The sequence below is a fragment of the Gigantopelta aegis genome, chromosome 15 (genome assembly GCF_016097555.1).
Source record: "Gigantopelta aegis isolate Gae_Host chromosome 15, Gae_host_genome, whole genome shotgun sequence".
Classification (NCBI taxonomy): Eukaryota; Metazoa; Mollusca; class Gastropoda; order Neomphalida; family Peltospiridae; genus Gigantopelta; species Gigantopelta aegis.
This window is the reverse complement of record NC_054713.1, coordinates 31,021,982-31,042,323: the sequence shown is the minus strand read 5'-3', so window position 1 is coordinate 31,042,323 and position 20,342 is coordinate 31,021,982. Positions and strand designations below refer to the sequence as shown.

Sequence of the window (20,342 nt, the reverse complement as noted above, 5' to 3'; positions counted from 1 at the left end):
ATTTCTAGATGTACTTGTCCTGTGGACTAGTGAAACATTGTGCTTATTTCTATCACTGGCAAGGAATATTTTATATGCACCATCCCAGAGACAGGGTAGCACATACCACATCCTTTGATATACCAGCCGTGGTGCACTGGCTGGAACACGGAATAGCCCAATGTGCCCACAGACAGGGATCGATCCCACACCAGACAAGCAGTTTACCACTGGACTACGTCCCAGACCCTATGTAACAAGTAATGACACCTATATAGGTGCTGACAAAACAACTAATCACTAAAAAAGTGTTGTTAAATTATAATCATCATAACTGAATTTAACTTGCAATATTGAGGCCTGTAATTTTTCCCCCCATTTTTTGACTGTGTACACGTTTCGCCCTCCCAGGGCTCATCAGTGCAGCTTGGGTTTCATATCAATTAGTATTGATAAGAAAACTGCAGACGTGTTTTTTGTGGAGTTCTTTGGTGAGTTTGTCATAATTTATAATAAGTACATGTATAGTTCACACAGTTTTATAATTAAATTCAATGTTCATAAATCCATCACCAGTGATACTAAATACCTGTAAATGTGTACAGTAGTTTGTATTTGAAAAGTTATTTTCTTTTAGTTTTATTAAAACATTCCACTTTCTTCACTGCCACTCCCTTCCTATAGCCAATACAATACCACTTTCCAGTGGGTGCTTTCTTTAATTTCATACAAGAAAAATGAAACCATTCAAATGGCTTGTGGGGTGACAGTCTCCTGAATCGCATGCGATCATTGAATCATCGCAAATACAATATAGTGCTGGATCTTCATCTGATTTGTCAAGTGTAGCACCAGAATTGATGGATCAGTCGGCAGTTCTGGTATCCAGTCTTTGAGCAAAGTACTCTGAGGATTTTTCATTTTTCCACATTAAAACGTGTGTCAAGTGACTGGACAGCAGTTGATACTTATTTTTTTGCTCACCAGCTGTTTTTTGTGTGTGTTTTTTAAGTTCTTGATGTAGTGAAGTTAATGTTTTTAAGTGGTGCATAGTCAACAGAAGTTCGTGATGCAGGCAACATTCATTAGGCTGGTTTCTGCGTCACAGTGCTGCTTTCCCTTAACCTCACACTGGCTTTAATATAAAATAACGTGGATGCCACATAAGAAAATGATGCGCCAAGTCCTGCTTTACAATTACAATGGGCACAAAGAACTTTACCAGCTTTATTGAAAATAATCCACGAATAAAGCGATGTGTTATTAAGCCGTTGTGAATGCATCACCCTTGCACGTATTACATGGACTGAATCATGGATGTAAACACCAACATTCCTCACCCAACCACACACAAAACGGTCATATGCATCCAAACTTTTATAATTCTGGAAGTCCTTCAGCGTATAAAAAGGGCTTGGCTAAAAATCAGGTAATTTATCAGATCTGCATACGTAAATGGTGGATAGAAATGGGGGTCCTGAAGCCATTTCCCACCGGCGATTTTGTAGTGTACAAATCCTGCTTCCCAAAATATCCCGTTTTTTCCATATCTGCTTTTTTCCGTCTTATCCAGTGTATCAAAATAATCCTGCATGTTATCAAAATAATGCAGTGTCTACTAACAGTAAAAAAATAATATTTAAAAGCACTTATAACTCTTAAAGGGACAGACCCTAGTTTCAATCCGTGAAAATTAACACTTAAGTTCATTTAATCTACAAACCTGTAACACATTTGGATAAAGTTACAACTGAGTGAAAGATGAGTCTGTGACTTTAAAATGGTGAAATACCCTCTAAAAATAGACTTAAAACTCGACTCCTTAACTTTTACTTCTCAGACGCACGTGCGTTTTTAAAAAATATGAGAAATGTATTTTGTGATATTAAAAACACCAGGATGACCAAAAGCACTTCGAATGTGCGGAAATGGATAATCTAAACAATAAAATCTAAGTAAAGTATTATTTCAAAAACAGCTCTAAAAGTAAAAAAAAAAGATATATGCATTAGTGTTTAAAAACTAGGGTATGGAGGGTTCCGCGATATGTGCTAAAAATAGCAATATTACCCATACCTCTGTGCGGCCGGCCATGGTGGAAGGCAAAGAATAGCGTTTCATGGTTGTATACAAATACGAGCTTCGCAGTTTAAGATTTATAACTTAAGTCCTTTTAAATATTTTTTTTTTTACCGTTAGTAGACACTGCATTATTTTGATAACATGCAGGATTATTTTGATACACTGGATAAGACGGCAAAAAGCAGATATGGAAACAACTGGATATATTGGGAAGCAGGATTCGTACACTACAAAATCGCCGGTGGAAAATGGCTTCAGGACCCATTTCTATCCATCATTTACGTATGCAGATCTGATAAATTACCTGATTTTTAGCCAAGCCCTTTTTATATGCTGAAGGACTTCCAGAATTATAAAAGTCTGGATGCATATGACCTTTTTGTGTGTGGTTGGGTGAGGAATGTTGGTGTTTACATCCATGATTCAGTCCATGTGATACGTGCAAGGGTGATGCATTCACAACGGCTTAATAACACATCACTTTATTCGTGGATTATTTTCGATAAAGCTGGTAAAGTTCTTTGTGCCCATTGTAATTGTAAAGCAGGACTTGGCGAATCATTTTCTTATGTGGCATCCGTTATTTTATATTGAAGCCAGTGTAAGGTTAAGGGAAAGCAGCACTGTGAAACAGGAACCAGCCTACTGAATGTTGCCTTCATCACGAACTTATGTTGACTATGCACCACTTAAAAACATTAACTTCACTACATCAAGAACTTTAAAAAAAAAAAACCAGCTGGTGAGCAAGAAAAAAGTATCAACTGCTGTCCAGTCATTTGACACACGTTTTAATGTGGAAAATGAAAAATCCTGAGAGTACTTTGCTCAAAGACGGTGTACCAGAACTGCCGACTGATCCATCAATTCTGGTGCTACACTTGATAAATCAAATGAAGATCCAGCACTATATTGTATTTGTGATGATTCAATGATCGCATGCGATTCAGGAGACTGTCCCAACAGGCCATTTGAATGGTTTCATTTTTCTTGTATGAAATTAAAGAAAGCACCCACTGGAAAGTGGTATTGTATTGGCTATAGCAAGGGAGTGGCAGTGAAGAAAGTGAAATGTTTTAATAAAACTAAAAGAAAATAACTTTTCAAATACAAACTACTGTACACATTTACAGGTATTTAGTATCACTGGTGATGGATTTATGAACATTGAATTTAATTATAAAACTATGTGAACTATACATGTACTTATTATAAATTATGACAAACTCACCAAAGAACTCACCTAAAAACACGTCTGCAGTGTTCTTATCAATACTAATTGATATGAAACCCAAGCTGCACTGATGAGCCCTGGGAGGGCGAAACGTGTACAGTGTAAAAAAAATGGGGGGGGGGGGGGGGGGGGAATTACAGGCCTCAATATTGCAAGTTAAATTCAGTTATGATGATTATAATTTAACAACACTTTTTTAGTGATTAGTTATTTTGTCAGCACCTATACAGTGTTCGAGATTAAACGTTCTGGGCTGTATCCCAGTTGGATACTAACATTTCAAAATCTGGTATCCCACCTGAGAATTTAGTATCCCACTTAAATGAACTTCATAAATTACATCGTAACAAACTTGGACGACACTGTTCTTGTTCCCTGCCTATTGCTACACTGATATCATAATCGAAATCGCAGAATTCACAATCGAACGAAATCGGCAAACAGATTTGCTTCATTCATTTTGGTATAATACTGACATAAATTAGTATTTAGCAATAACCTATAAGTGTTCTCAACATTACTAATGATAAGCCTACCTGTATAAATTGTCTGCAGACGTGGAATCAATATCTTAAATAATATTTGAAGAGAGGCAACATCCAACAAAAACAACAGCAATTTAGCGGTTCCCAGTCTTTTGTTGCACCGCTATTGCTCCAGGTTGCATAGTACCAAAGAAGAGAGTACCGTGTCAAAGTTCGACGTGCACAGTCAAATATTTACGGAGTAAAAGCAGCTGTGGATGTGATTGGTAGTAATATGTGACATTGATTATTTGTGCAAATACTATTATCCATTGACAATAAATAAATACACTTTTATTTGTTATACAGTTGTTATGCAGTATATACCAGAGGTTGAAACTAATGCGGGGTACCCCCTAAAATGGAACTGCAATTTTCAGCAAAAATGACGGTTGCTATTAAAAACATAAATTAAATCTCTTAAATGATACGTGACACCCCCCCCCCCCCCCCCCCCCCCCCCCCATTTTCTTGCAGCTAGATTAGATGTGAGGTGCCACACTTTCTACTGCTGTACTTCCTGGGTGTGTTGAAACGCTGCTTATATCAGTTTTATTATTAAACGTTAACATTATCGGCAATAGGAATTGATTTGGTCTAATGGAACCTATAGCATATATTCACTATATTATCATTATTTTATATTGTGTGCCATTTACTGTTATTTGACAGTCATATTTGCTTAATTAGGTTACACTCAGGCATGGGAGTTCATAATGACCTTGACCTTGGCATTAATTTACTGTGCACTGCTGAGAATAGAGTTTGAAAAAAAGTCTGTGCTGACCAATTGGAGATTTTGGCCCATATTTTTTACTTAAAATATTTTAAAGCTTATTTATCCAATGTGATGGACATGTCATATAACACTAATCTTATTTAGGATAATAAGTCTAGGCAAGATGAAATAAGCTATTAGTAATAATTTATTTTTAGTTAAAAAATAATGTTAGCTGATATTAGGTTAAGCTTTTATATCTCCATTAACAATGTGTATTTGAATGCAATTGACTCTGGAATGACTATATTTAAATAACCTGATTTCTGCTGTAATTTTAACATACTTTTTAGGTTGGTGAATTATGTTTTAGGCAAATATGGGAGTTTTTTACAATTGTTTTTGTGAGTTTGGCAAAAACATTAAAATCTACAGAAGTGGGTTCTGTGTAGCCATTTTGCATTCTCTTCTTTATTTGTACACAAATATAAGCTTGGTAATGATAGCTTTAGGTCGTTCATTAAATCTTGTCCATATATTCAGTGAGTTTTCTATAGTAAAGGGTATTTTGAAGTATATACCAAGTACAAGAGCAATTTTGACACATTTGTTAATCTACCTAGGAGTGTGTTAGTATTATCTTCCACTATTACCACACTTGTAAAGCTATATTTTCCAATATTACTATGTAAATGATGTGTTACATTACAGATTGTAGTAATGCATACGATATAAATATTATATTCAGTTAAAACAGAAAATAATTAAAGAAAAATTACTTTCGCACTCTTTTGATGGATTGAATGTGCTTTTTCTATGACAAATAAAAAATAAAGATGTAAAACCCTAATGATAACTCTAGATATGATACATGTCTGTAAGCACCAATCACTGGAGATTATTAATAAAATATCAACAGATATATTGGTAGCTGTCAGTGGATTTAATAATGCATATATAAAAACCAACTAGGCTGATGGGTTTGAAAATATTGCATTCAGTGACTTGACATCCAAGCATAGTCCATACCTTGGGTGTTTACCCCACCATGATGTGTACCACATTAATTTACTACTATTTGTGGATGCAGTGGTGTTCATTTCAGATACCACATGCAATATGCTTTTTTTCTAGTGAAGTTCTTATCATATGCCCATTAAGTCTTTCAAAACACAGGGTCACTGCAATAAATGAGTTTTAAGGTAATTATTTATTGGAAATGAGAGACTCTGACTATGCATGCACACACTACATATACAACTAAGCATACATAACCAACCCATAGTATGTATCTTCAAGAGTAGTATTTTTATTTATTATTTGTTTTAAATATGATACATTGCATTTGTATACAACTTTGCATAACACTGATGCTTCCTGAGGTGTACATTAAATCAGGTTGCACTGTAGGAACAACACTTTCAATTATGTTGTCACATCATATCAGAACACAGAAGATCCTGATAGTCATGAAAACACCCAATTGGACACTTTTTGAAAAATATATTTGTTTGATATAGGTTGCATAGTACCAAAGAAGAGAGTACCGTGTCAAAGTTCGACGTGCACCGTCAAATATTTACGGAGTAAAAGCAGCTGTGGGTGTGATTGGTAGTAATATGTGACATTGATTATTTGTGCAAATACTATTATCCATTGACAATAAATAAATACACTTTTATTTGTTATACAGTTGTTATGCAGTATATACCAGAGGTTGAAACTTATGCGGGGTACCCCCTAAAATGGAACTGCAATTTTCAGCAAAAATGACGGTTGCTATTAAAAACATAAATTAAATCTCTTAAATGATACGTGACCCCCCCCATTTTCTTGCAGCTAGATTAGATGTGAGGTGCCACACTTTCTACTGCTGTACTTCCTGGGTGTGTTGAAACGCTGCTTATATCAGTTTTATTAGTAAACGTTAACATTATCGGCAATAGGAATTGATTTGGTCTAATGGAACCTCCAGTATGACATTAGACTGAGTACGAGTTGGGGAAAATATTGTTACGGTGTAGCATTAGACAGGGTACGAGTTTGAAAATACTGTTACTTAACTTCACTGGCAAATAACGACTTTATAGTTTCAAAGAAAAATAAAAACTCAGGATTAAAAAACCCAACAACATTATATGGTATCCCGGTGGGATACTGGTTTCTTGAAGTTTGGTATCCAAAATTAAAATCTGGTATCCCCGGGATATCGGGATACCGTTAATCTCGAACACTGCTATATACTGTAGGTGTCATTACTTTGTTACATAGGGTCTGGGACGTAGTCCAGTGGTAAACTGCTTGTCTGGTGTGGGATCGATCCCTGTCTGTGGGCACATTGGGCTATTCCGTGTTCCAGCCAGTGCACCACGGCTGGTATATCAAAGGATGTGGTATGTGCTACCCTGTCTCTGGGATGGTGCATATAAAATATTCCTTGCCAGTGATAGAAATAAGCACAATGTTTCACTAGTCCACAGGACAAGTACATCTAGAAATATACGTGTCCACCAATATTTGTCACCTGTCCCAAAATTGGTTTGTTTTATTCAAGTACATGGACATTGGTTTTGATTGTTTGAAATGAAGATGCATTGAACAATACACAGAGGTACATTTCCCCCCCCCCCCCCCCCCCCCCCCCCCCCGAGTAGATTTACACTTGTCAGGATAAACGGATAAGTGTTGATTTTGTACATTTCTTGCTACTTGAAAACAAGTAGTGGGTTTTCTTTCTAAGACTATTTGTAAAAATTAACAAATGTTTGACATCCAATAGCTGGTGATTAATAAACAATATGCTCAAGTGGTGTATTTTGAATGGTGTTTATTAAATGACTAATGAAATTTTTACTTTTTGGTGGAGGACATAGTCAGGTTTTTTGTTTTTTTTAAACTGTTCCAAAACTGGGCAGCACATACCACTCATATGGTAATCAATTTGTTTTACTTTTTTTTGCGCACAAGTACTAGGTAGAACACAGGCGACCAATATTTCTTACACCATTACCTAGTTCATTAACATGTTTCGCCCCTCCCAGGGCTCACCAGTGCAGCTAGGGTTATTCACTAATCATGCCTGAAAATTACCAATATTCTCAACTGTGACTAGTAATAAACTGCAAACATGTTTGGAGGATTATTTTTGTTAATATATAGAGTTCTTTTTGGAGATAATTATTTTTCAAGTGAATCTGTTTTGAATGTATTTTTTTCCCAGGGAATTCAGATGCTAATTATAAATGTCCTAATAAAACATATTTACAGGTGTGTGATGGCATTTCCATTCTTCAGTCAAATGGAACAACTGATGGGTACATATTTGTAACCGGCACAACACACACACAATTTTATCAAAAACTGGGTTTGAACTGTCAGTTTTTGTTATAAGATAATCAATAGGACATGTCCTAGGTCCGATCGGTTTATAGCTGAAACTTACGCCAAAATGAAAAGTGTGGGCCAAAGCCTCCTTCGTCTTTCACTTTTTTCTTTAGTTTCTTCACCCTGGTGCGTGATAATGCTAGGACCCCCCCCCCCCCCCCAGCGGGCATTACAACTGACAATGCCGCAAGTAGTCGGCATTATGTTGGTTCAGGACGAATTAAATCTAACAAAAAGATTCGACAAGTAGGCCTACCTATTATTAGATGTCGATGCCTTCCAACATGGCCGACCGCTATGGATCGTGGGTAATCTAGAATGACGCGTAAACCGCTCCGTACTTTATAAGCTATTTTCCGTAAATACAGCGGACAGCCAAAATTTTCATTTTCTGATTTTATCGTTTTGTTACATATAGCTAACCGCAAAAACTTCCGAACACAAACATTTTCAGTGTTTTATCAAAACATGTATATTGTTCAACAAAACATGCACTTATAATAATTTATTAAAAACAATATTTTAAATATTTTAAAGCAAATTACAAAATGGAGCCCTCGAGAACTAATGTTAACAGACAACATTTTAGAAAAACAAATATAACAATTATGATGTCTTGCAATTGTGTAATAAGTTGAGCAAATTAATGGTTATAATGGTAAAATTGTTTGGTTAAAAAATATAAGCTGTATTCTGAGTTTTAATAAATATATAAACAGATATCCTGATAGATATTTATGTTAAAACATACAAGGACCATACATTTTTGGCAAGTATCTGTAAAGAGAGTTTTATCAGCAGACGCCGTAACAATCATGTGACTTCAATAACCAGATACCAGTACAGCTGAGAAGAGACAGAAATAGTTTTTAAAATTAAGTTTTCTTTCAAATTACAGTCTTTGAAAATCATAGGAAAAATGTACGGTATTAAGAAATGTGCCGTGTTTATGAGTGGGTAAGTTTTAATCTTAATTTCTTTGCTCATTTTAACTTTATTTTTACGAACATTTCTTTGAATATGACCGACAATGACATTTGTGTATATCTCCCATGCAAAAATCAAATTTGTTAAAAATAATCAAATGTACATTATGTTGCTCACAAACGACGCAACCACCAAAACAGGAACCTCATTGATTCAAACAGGGCAACGGACGATAGGCCTACTACCTACATTGGGTGTCTCTAGATGAAAATGTAATTTTAAATACCAGTAGCAAGGAGGCCAGTATGGACCCATGAACATCGGCACTTGATGACAGGATAATTTAATTGCAGACCTTGCCTTTTTAAGGTGCGCGGGTGCGATCACGCTCGTACAGCGCACGTAATTTCAATCTGGCGAGTGTGAAAAATAACGCACGTTACACTTAACAAACAGCGCACATAAAATAATTTTGTATATTGATTGCCACTATTTACCGTATGTAGCTGATAGAAAGATCCGTTTAATAATACCAGAAAAAATGTTACGAGAACGGTAGCGTCCATGCAAGACTTTAATATATGGCTGGTACTTATGTGCTATACAAATCGGAAAACACAGGTTTAATAGACATCTTCGAAGACGTACCAATCCGATCAAACTTCTTTGCCTATTTAATTTATTATTAATTAGAAACAGTCCACTTTTGTAAGGTAATAGGTCTGTGTGCATCAAATTATCTGAATAGTACATATTATGATTAAAAAATCAAATGGTCTGCATCTGTCATAATTATATTTCTATAGTACTACTTCTGAAACTTTTTAATAAACTATAACTCCATTCCTGAGAAGAAAAAGAAGTCGGACTACACCAATGAACCAAACAACATAAAATTAGAAGAAAACATTATTGGTTTATTGGTTCATTTTTGCAACATATGTCTCTGCATTTACATACATGCACCAATTACTTCATAAATTAATAAATGCTTGGTTTTCATTAGCCTTAGCATTTTGATGAGTGCGATTTTTCACTCGCCTAAGCGTTTTGAGGTGTGCGACTTTTCACTCGCCATTGTTTTCAAAAGGCAAGGACTGTATTTGTTCTCAATATACCCCCCCCCCCCCCCCCCCCCCGTGTGCGATCACGTGATCTACGTCTCGAAATAGATCGCCGAGCTTTGTAATTATGGCGACGGAGTGTCACGAAGCGTAGCTGAATGTGGGTGCTGTCGGATTTCTTTCTGTAGTATGTGTATTAGTTATTAATATGTGGATTTTTTTGTATCAGTTAACTCGAAAATGATCGATGTAAAGGTATTTGACGTAAAACATAGGATTGTTGTGGTATTAGAGCGGGAATCTTTGCCTACCGTTTGGTAGTCAGGAATTGCCAAAAATATACATAGGTTGGTCTCTGGACTGTAATGAGAGCGTATTTATGTCTCAATGTCCGTCTAGCTCTCTTACAGTCAGAGTACCACCCAAAAAAAAAAATTGTAATCAGGATAGGTAACTCCGTTTTGCAAAAAAAAATAAAAACCCAAAAAGTTTGGCACACTCAAAATTGTAGGAATGTATTCATTATTTTCAAATAAAATACCTTCAGTACCATTAATATAATCAGTATAATCGACTAATTGGTCATTATAATACCCATCCATCCCCAAAAAGGGTTCAACATAAGAAAACGGCCATTTTTGTTGCATAAGCATATATCATACAACATGTGGAATGTAATAAAACTCATTTGTGCATTACAAATGAACATTACCATCATCGTCATGTGCTACATGTATGTAGTAATCAGTAACTCCTCATTCGTTACCCGCATTATCACAGCATTCAATTGTACAGAGTATAAAGAGCATCAGTCGGCCATGGAAAAAGTGATATACAGGTCAATGGTCAATATGTAAGAGGACAAAATGTGTACCATTAATGTTGTATCTCTGTCAAAATGTCAACTTGTGTGTGTGTTATATATGAGAGAGGGAGAGAAGAGAGAAGTGAGACAGTGAAAGGGGGAGAGAGGAAAAGAAGGACAGAGCAAGAGAGGTAACAGATGTATGTGTTAGGTTTTGGCAAATTGAGTTTCTTCATAATTAGAAAATTTGGAATAATTAGAGAATGCTTCATTGTTGTTTGTATGGCTTATTAGCCAGCCTGTCTTTGATTTTTTTAAAATAAGTTAGTGGCATTGAAAAACAAAATTACATCACCCATGCTGTGTTATTGAGACAATTATATACACATTTAGTGCTGTCATTGTCAAAGGTGTGCAAACAGTGGTTTAAACTTTAATTGGTGAAACGAAAAGTCGTAGAATACATGGTTAGGATTTTAAAAAGTAGTTTTTTTTACACATTAAGTATAATGTCAAAGTTGACATTTTTACCTGGGTACCACTTTAATTGATTACAGCCAGTGCTCCACAACTGGTGTAACAAAGGCTGTGGTGTGCACTATCCTGTCGGTGGGATGGTGCATATAAAAGATCCCTTGATGCTAATCGAAAAAGAATAGCCCATGAAGTGGCGACAGCGGGTTTCCTCTCACAATATCTGTGTAGTTCTTAACCATATGTCTGACGCCATATAACCGTAAATAAAATGTGTTGAGTGTGTCGTTAAATAAAACATTTCCTTCCACTTTAATAGTTAATATTTTGACTTGACATTTTTTCCAGTGACATTTTGTCCTACATCTGTTAATTATAAAGATGTGGTTATAGGGATTAATTTTATGTGATTCCCTAACAACAGATGTGTTAGGGACACAATAAATGTATTCATAATAACAAATCATTGAAAATGTAAACAAATATCCGCCATCTTGGATTGTAGTAAACAGACAAACAGGAAGATGTTGTTAACGGGCGATCACAGTTATACAATAAATCAAAACATCTAAATTTTGTCATGTACTGCAAGAATAATATATATAATTACCTCACAAAAATAAATACTTGCAATAACGACAACAACACTATTTTTCAATAATTAAATGCGATATCGCTACTTTTTCACTTTGCCACTGAATAAAACGTAAAGTGGCAAGTAACACGAGTTCTGTATTTGTTATAAAGTTTTATCAATGTATTTTATACTTGTTACAAGTACTGGTATTCTTCCAATATTAAACAATAAATGTTTTATAGACGTTAACTAACATGTGCTTTTCAAACCTTGCATTCGGCAATGGTGTAACGGATGTGAGTGGCGCTACCAGTCTTCCGGTGCGGTCTCTACCTTCGGACCAGTGGATGGGGTAGCCTATGTTATGTCAATACTTTTCTATGTCCCTTCGGACTAATATTACCCCACATATCAATATTAATAAGTGGTAAGGTTTGAGGTGACTCGGGCTAACTTTGTAGTTAAAATTATTTCAGAAGTGCCACACTGAAACAGTGATTAAAGATTAAATAAATTATAATGATTAACTATCAAGCTTTTGCGAGTTTGTCATTAGGACAAGAGTTTCACCCGCCCAATCTCCAACGTCAAATATTTTATTTTTCCTGCAAAAAAATGTGGGAAACTAACTTAGCACATAAAAAAAAAACATATTTATAAATATTTGGTAATTTTTACCTCCCCCCACCTCCCTCTTTACTTTATCTTGGCTTAATCCATTATTTAATGAGTGGATTTTTATTTTTTAGATTTTTTTTAAAGAATTAAAAGAATTGGAAATTTTAAAAACTGTATTTGACAGGTTTTAGACACCTATATATAACTGGATGGAAGTGGGATATAACGCAGTGGTAAAATGCTCGTCTGATGCACAGTTTCTCTCGGTTTGATCCCCGTCGGTAGGCCCATGGGGATATTTCTCGTTTCTGCCAGTGCACCGCGACTCTTATATTAAAGGCTGCGATATGTGCTACCTTTTGGATATAAAAGATCCCTTTCTACTAATTGAAAAATGTAGCAGACTATATGTCCAAATTACCAAATGTCTGAAATCCAATAGCCGATGATAAATCAGTGTGCTCTAATGATGTTGTTAAACAAAACAAACTTTAACTTTATTGTGTTATAGTTATACATGTTTTGAAACCTGCTTGCTGGCAACTATAATTGCAGGGCTCGAAACGGCCTGTGGCCAGGTCGCCAAATGCGGGCGACTTAAATATTAAAAAATAATAATGGTGTTAGTCACCCAAATAATATTATCTTCTCTAGAGCTATAACACATGAGCCACTATTAATATTTGTATTCTACATTAAAATCTTGCTCGTGGTTCACTTAACATAATTTGCCAACATGCATTATTATTTTTTGGCTATTTTCGAACCCTGAATTGGTGATAGCTTCAAGACGCATGAAATTAGAAGCAATTGTTTAGACTTAAAGTTATTAAAATACATTTTATTCCCAGATGCTAGTACTGCAGACTCCCATTTCCAAAGATGTGAAATCAAAACGTGAACAGAATTCAAAGGAATGATGAAGACAAACTGAAAACGGAAATGGATTCATTTCTTGATAATCAAGTAAGCCTAATTAAATTTTCATTCCATTCATTACAATTTTACGTCATCCCATTGGTCCATTCATAGCAACCCGAGTTTGTTCATTTCTTGATGAATATAAAAATAATGTTGTCAGGGAACATCATATCTGATGACGTCACTTTGTGTTATTGAGCGTTATTGTTTAAGAACCAAAAAATATTCAAAATAAAATGTGAACTTTTAGTGTTACTATTAGTATGTTTCAAATTTAATTATAAGTATTGTCTGTTATTTCTATTCCTTTATTTCACATAAAAATGTATGACTGTTTTCATGAAAGTGAAGAACATACTGACACGCATGCGGACACGGTCTCCACACCGAAATTGGCCAAATTGTTTTTTGGATATTTGGTCTGGTCATCTTCAAATTCTCCAGGCCAGAACCAAAACCTGTTGGACCAAACATGATTGTCAGAAACTAATATGTGAATATAAAATGTAAATAATTCCTGGTCCGACGGCAGCATGTTTCACACCTCTGTGAAGACCAAATGTCGAAATAACTGCTAAATACTAAGGTGTGGTTAAAGAAATGTTCCTTTCTATTTGTAATCTTTTGGCAACATCTCTCTACTAAGAGAAATAGAAAGAACTTCAATCATTTGTCTAATTTAAAGTGACAGACCCTAGTTTTTAAACACTATGGTGTATTTTTCACTGTGATATTAGTTAGATTTTATTTTCTGGAGTTGGTATTTGTAAGAGTTTACCTAATGATGTTAAAAAAATGTACTAGTTTAAATATATACTCTTCAAAAAAAAAAGTAGGGGAACCTGAAATATTAATGTTAATATTAACTATTACACCGAACATATGTTCTGACCACAGCCATCCTAGTAAAGAACGTTCAGGTCTGTTTATCAACACACTGAAACACATTCCATAGTTTGCATGTGCATCACACAGTTTCCCCGTACATGTGCGTGGGGTGTCATTCTCGATTTTGCTAGTTTCCAGGAAGGTCCATTAATCACTGTGGAACATTATTTCTGTCAATCCTTTTCATTCTGTTGATCATACATGTGTTATTGTTTTGTTTTGAGTCATTTTTATTGTTTGAATTTGCGATTTACTGGTAAAAAATGTCAACTTTCAAATTTTACTTCTGACCCCAATCGTCCTTCAAGATCTTTGGTGGTAATAAAATCTACTGTAATACTGAACTACTGGTTGTAATGTTTGCCCAATTAATTCACTCTTATCATATAACCATTCCCTACAGCTAATATACCTTACAATTTTGGCAATTGTAAATTCTTATTAAATTTTTGCTACTTTTTTTGAAGAATATACTTAAAGGTCTACATTTATTAAAAACGTAATTCACTATTGTTTGGTATGTACATATACCTTTTACAATATATATGAAGTATTAATAAAATAAATTTTTAAAAATAGCCCGAAGACAAAAACAGATAGGCCTACCGAATGTTAATGCAATTTTTCCCGAAAAATATTTTTCCTACATTTATTGTTTTAACATATACAGTCATACCTCGTTACAACGACCGTCGTTACTGCGACATTTACACCATCCGACCACAAATTGTCGGGAACAAACATACATCAGTGTTATTCTGTTCATTACAACGGAATTCACACCTTTCAACACAGACAGAGCAAATTAGGAACAAACGTGCATCCGACGTCTGAAAACACCTCTTTACAATGACATTACATAATCACAGGTACCGTAGCATATTGGCAGTACACACACAACCACTTAGATTCCTTGATCTCGTAGTGAATCGAGTGTATCACATGCTGTCTGAGCTACCGATGTCTGCGAAATCTGTAGACCTGTATTGCTTTTGCAAATAAGCCTTCAGTTAACCAATTAAAGGATTAACTTCGAACAATAAAATCTTCTATTTTCATATTTTGTAAACGAAACCGGTACCAGTCGTAGATGTATGTAACCAAGTAATGATTACACTGACGATGAATGCACCTTGTTTAATATATTTAATGATATTTTTTAAAAACGTATGTACGTGTATTTGTTGTTTTTAATAATAATTGCAATGCATTAATTATTTAAATGCTATCCAGTCATCAGTTAATATTAATTAGTATTTTTTCAAAAAAAAAAATTCTACATTTATTTTTTTCAACATATATAAATGTATCGTGTTGAGGTGTATCTTTGTGCCAAACCGGCCTTGGTGGCGTCGTGGTAGGCCATTGGTCTACAGGCTGGTAGGTACTGGGTTCGGATCCCAGTCGAGGCATGGGATTTTTAATCCAGATACCGAATCCAAACCCTGAGTGAGTGCTCCGCAAGGCTCAATGGGTAGGTGTAAACCACTTGCACCAACCAGTGATCCATAACTGGTTCAACAAAGGCCATGGTTTGTGCTATCCTGCCTGTGGGAAGCGCAAATAAAAGATCCCTTGCTGCTAATCGGAAGAGTAGTCCATGTAGTGGCGACAGCGGGTTTCCTCTCTATATCTGTGTGGTCCTTAACCATATGTCTGATGCCATATAACCGTAAATAAAATGTGTTGAGTGCGTCGTTAAATAAAACATTTCTTTCTTTCTTTCTTTGTGCCAAATATGAACAACGTACACCTCAGGATTAACTTTCTGGCTTTGTTTTTGTCTCCGGGCTCCGGGCTGCAAATAAGCTGACCACATTTGGCTCGACGGATCATCGTCGGTGTACTACGCTTCAAACTGATAGGGAAGCCCCCCTAATGGATTTTCTCCTTCCTCACCAATCGAGGTAGCATTAAAATAAATAGACAAATGCGACAAGTCCGAAACGTACAAACTAACGTCCGATAAGAATGAGCTATTTTCCGAAGAATCATTACATGCTGTTGCCATGCTAACCTACTAATGAATGAGTGGAATGCACCTGATGCTACATCACGGGTCAGATGTGGGTCAAATCGACTGGATCAGTGGGTTTTTTCCCCGAGCGTTTTACAAAAAGTCGCTTTATTAATAATTGCGGTGGTATTTTTGTTTTTTATGGTTAATAATGTAATCTTTATGTATTTTTTTTATATACTGTGTTTTAATAATGTGCCATGATTGTGGATATTTAAGAAAAAAAAAAATTCAAACGCTTCTTAGAAACATGATTGCTCTTCTACATAATTATGTTTTAATATCTTTTATGGTTGTGTATATTGTACATACATGTATGGTTTTGTATTTTTAATTATTAATGAGATTTTTTATTTTTTTTTATTATTTTATTTTTATTTTTTTTATTGTTATTGTTATAATTAGTAAGGGGAAAATAGTCTAGAACTAATTGAGTTACCTTCTGTAAATAAAGATTTTATTATTATTATTATTATTATTATTAATCATTTATTCATTCATTCATTCATTCATTCATTCATTCATTCATTCATTCATTCAAGCGTTGTCCATTGTGTAAATGTTTTATACTTTTGACTGCTTCCCGAAAACTACTTGACCAACTTCAATCATATTTTGTGGGAAGCATCCTTGTTAAATGGAGAAATAAATTTGTGAAATTGGTCGGTTTGAAACACACACACACACAGAGAGAGTTTGAAACACACACACACACACAACACACACACACACACACACACACACACACACACACAGAGAGAGAGTTTGAAACACACACACACACACACACACACACACACACACACACACACACACACACACACACAGGGGCTTGAGATGCAGGGAATATAAGGGAAAATCAAAACAGTTTTCAAAAAAAATTCTTCTTGATTTTCCAGAAATGCTATAACTAAGTAGTCTTCTTATATGTAAGGGTCAATAGATGGTTTATCTAATTTGTGAATATCATTACTGTTGAGAACCAAATTTGGTGGGAAGCCCTGATTATGCATCTTTGACGTTGCACCTTTAAAAGTCATGCTGGGTTGCAGATACTGAGTTGAAAAAATAGGTGGAGTGATTCAACACTCGAAAGCCCTAGTTTTACTCAAACATAATTACAGTCAGTCAGAAAAAGATAGATCGCGCGTCGGACTGGTTGTTGCATTTTTTAACTCGTCTGTCATAATTTTTACTTACATTTTGGCAACTTTCTGCATCTCTGTAATAACTTAGAACTCTTTGTCTACAGGTGTCAACAGAGCAAGAAGAAATAAAACTGCACAAATCTGATGCACCATGGCAACCCAGTCACAAGAAGGAAACAAAAAGTGGTGAAGAAGGAAAGACAGAGGTAAAACTGAGTTTTGAGAATACGGTGAAAATGGGAAGGGTGGAAATATTTAGTCGACTACACTTTGAAGGTTGTAGCACACGCCTGTCATGGGCACAGGTGCCGACTTACACCGGCTCCTCCATCCAGGACAGGAAAAGGTTAGGGGTGGGGGTGGGTGTCGCCCATGCTGGCATGTTCAAAGGAGGACAAGCAGCCTGACCAGGGTCGGTAGCGGGAAAGATTTGGTTTTTATGCTATTGAATTTGCAAATGTCCCGTAGGATTAAAGTCAGATAGGAAATGTTGCGCAATTTCTTGAAGGTAATTTTGACGTGTAATTTAGAACTGTCCATCAAAATTGAAAATGGAGCTAATTGATTGATTTGACTTAGTTGATCGAAAGGTAACTCCTTTGACATTTTTTTAAACATTTAAGCCATGTACTGTATAACCCAGCAAGTTTTTATGTTGTCTACTTTTTGTGTGAATCAAAAATTTTGTAATAAAAATTATATTTATAACATGTAAAATTTACAGATGAGGTCAGACTTAAAAGACAGATTGTAAAATTAATATGTGAGAAAGAATTGCATGGCAACACAATGAAAGTCAATGACAGACACCTCTCGCATCATATCAGATGGGAACAGCTCTATAGTCCAAAGGTTCAATAATCCGAAGGTTCAATAGTCTGAAGGTTCAATGGTCGGAATAGTCAGAAGGTTTAATAGTCCAAAGGTTCAATGGCCCGAAGGTTCAATGGTCCGAAGGTTCAAAGGTCCGAAAGTTCAACAGTCCGAAAGTTCAACAGTCCGAAGGTTCAACAGTCCGAAGGTTCAATGATCCGAAGGTTCAATAGTCCGAAGGTTTATTGATCTGAAACACTGTACTCTGTGAACATAGGCTAATGTTTTACTACATCTAATATGTGTATGGTATAAATAGGGTGCTATATGTTAACGTGTATTTTATCCTTTATAATTTGGATAATGGAAATGACATTTTGTTCACATCATGCCAAAACACCACACATGTATACTAAAGTAGTTTCGGAAATAGAATAAAACTGATTTTCGTCGATTATGTCTTTCATATTAAACTGATAAGTAAATATTTTGTAAATATCTATTTAATGATACTCGACCTAATTTAATATTTACTTGTTTGTGCTCTCATTGATGTACAAGGTGGTGTTTACTCTTGAAATTAAATGAAAGATGTCAGTAAACAGGTGATTTGTGCACTTTATTGGAACAGACTGTAACAAATTTCGATGGACATGTGTCAATTTCATTACTATTGCAATATGTGAGGGACCATCTCTGGTGACAGTTTACCCCTATCCCTTTCCAAAACAAAATATTTGTAGACATTTCTGAGTAACTTTTGAGCAAAACTGTTGAGAACCATTCTGAGTGTGTGATCTATTATACCGGTATTAAAGGTGCTATGTATTATACGAGCTATCTCCAAGTTGCATAATGACAGCTATTGCAAATAATTTTAAAAATTAAATTTTGCATTACAATTTAAAGACTACACCTTTAACTATATGCCCATAAATGATTATAACAAAATATTTGTATCTACTAGAAAACACATTTTTATTCGAGAATCTTTATCACAAACAGATGCTCACATGTAACTATGATATAGCACCTTTAAGTGGTTGCAAGATTGTGTAAATTTCTAATGTACTTATATTGAATTTATATTCACTAAATATGCTGATAATAATTAATAATTTATGCTGCAATTCAAAATACTCACTTAACTTGCAGTTTTAAATTAAACATTTGTTTAAGGGTAAATGAAATTGACACATGTCGATCAAAATGTGTTATAGTCTGTTCCAATAAAGTGCACAACTCACCTGTTTATTGACATATTTCTTTTAATTTCAAGAGTAAACACCACCTTGTACATCAGTGAGAACCCAAACAAGTAAATGCTAAATTAGGTAGAGTATCATTAAATAGATATTTACTTGTCTGTTTATTATGAAAGAAATAATCGAAGAAAATCTATTTCCGACACTACTTTAGTATATAGCTTTGCAATATATTTAGATTTTTCTTCAGTAGTCTCTCAAGTCTTGGTATGGTTTCTTTTGGACATCCGTATATTTATTACAACACCCATTACTGAAAACAAAAATGGTAACCCATGGGCCATCCTTATTAGTTTTTGCAATAAAGACATTTATAAAATGGTAGTACATGGAATTATCTGGATATAGTATTTTGTGGGGAGCAGCAACTTTTGGAGGTTTCAGCGGTGGCAGCACGTATAGGAAATGCGGTTACCATGTTATAACATCGATTACGAAATCAAAATGCAGGCATAACTGCACTTGTATGTATTGCGAATGGAGTAGTAGGTTTTTGACGATATCCGTTGATAGCGATAACGGACAAGTGTAATAAAGGTGCAGTTGTGCTTTTATTTTGCATTAGTATTCGACATTTTAACGTGGAAACCGGATATAGGAGCTTTTGGATTTCAATAAAGTAATTTTAATTAAAAACTTGACATTTCTTTTTTGTCAACTCATGTATTGTCCTACTGGCCTATCCAGGTGTGGCCTGTATTATGTTACTGGCCTATCCAGGTGTGGCCTGTATTATGTTACTGGCCTATCCAGGTGTGACCTGTATTATGCTACTGGCCTATCCAGGTGTGACCTGTGTTATACTACTGGCCTATCCAGGTGTGGCCTTTATTAGACTACTGGCCTATCCAGGTGTGGCCTGTGTTACACTACTGGCCTATCCAGGTGTGGCCTGTGTTACACT

At 35.2% G+C, this 20,342-nt stretch overlaps 2 protein-coding genes across 3 annotated transcripts in view; both read left to right on the top strand.

The window, feature by feature from the left end:
• Positions 1–20,342, top strand: part of LOC121390240 (eukaryotic translation initiation factor 4 gamma 3-like) — a 99,804-nt gene that overhangs the window by 44,051 nt on the left and 35,411 nt on the right. The window lies entirely within an intron of this gene.
• The window catches only part of LOC121390241 (eukaryotic translation initiation factor 4 gamma 1-like), a 35,363-nt gene continuing 23,855 nt past the window's right edge, over positions 8,835–20,342 (top strand). Inside the window, exons 1-3 of the mRNA XM_041522020.1 lie at positions 8,835–8,878; positions 13,238–13,352; positions 17,465–17,566. Coding sequence (XP_041377954.1) covers positions 13,329–13,352; positions 17,465–17,566 — 126 coding nt within the window. The 5' untranslated portion in view covers positions 8,835–8,878; positions 13,238–13,328. The remainder of the gene's footprint in view (positions 8,879–13,237; positions 13,353–17,464; positions 17,567–20,342) is intronic.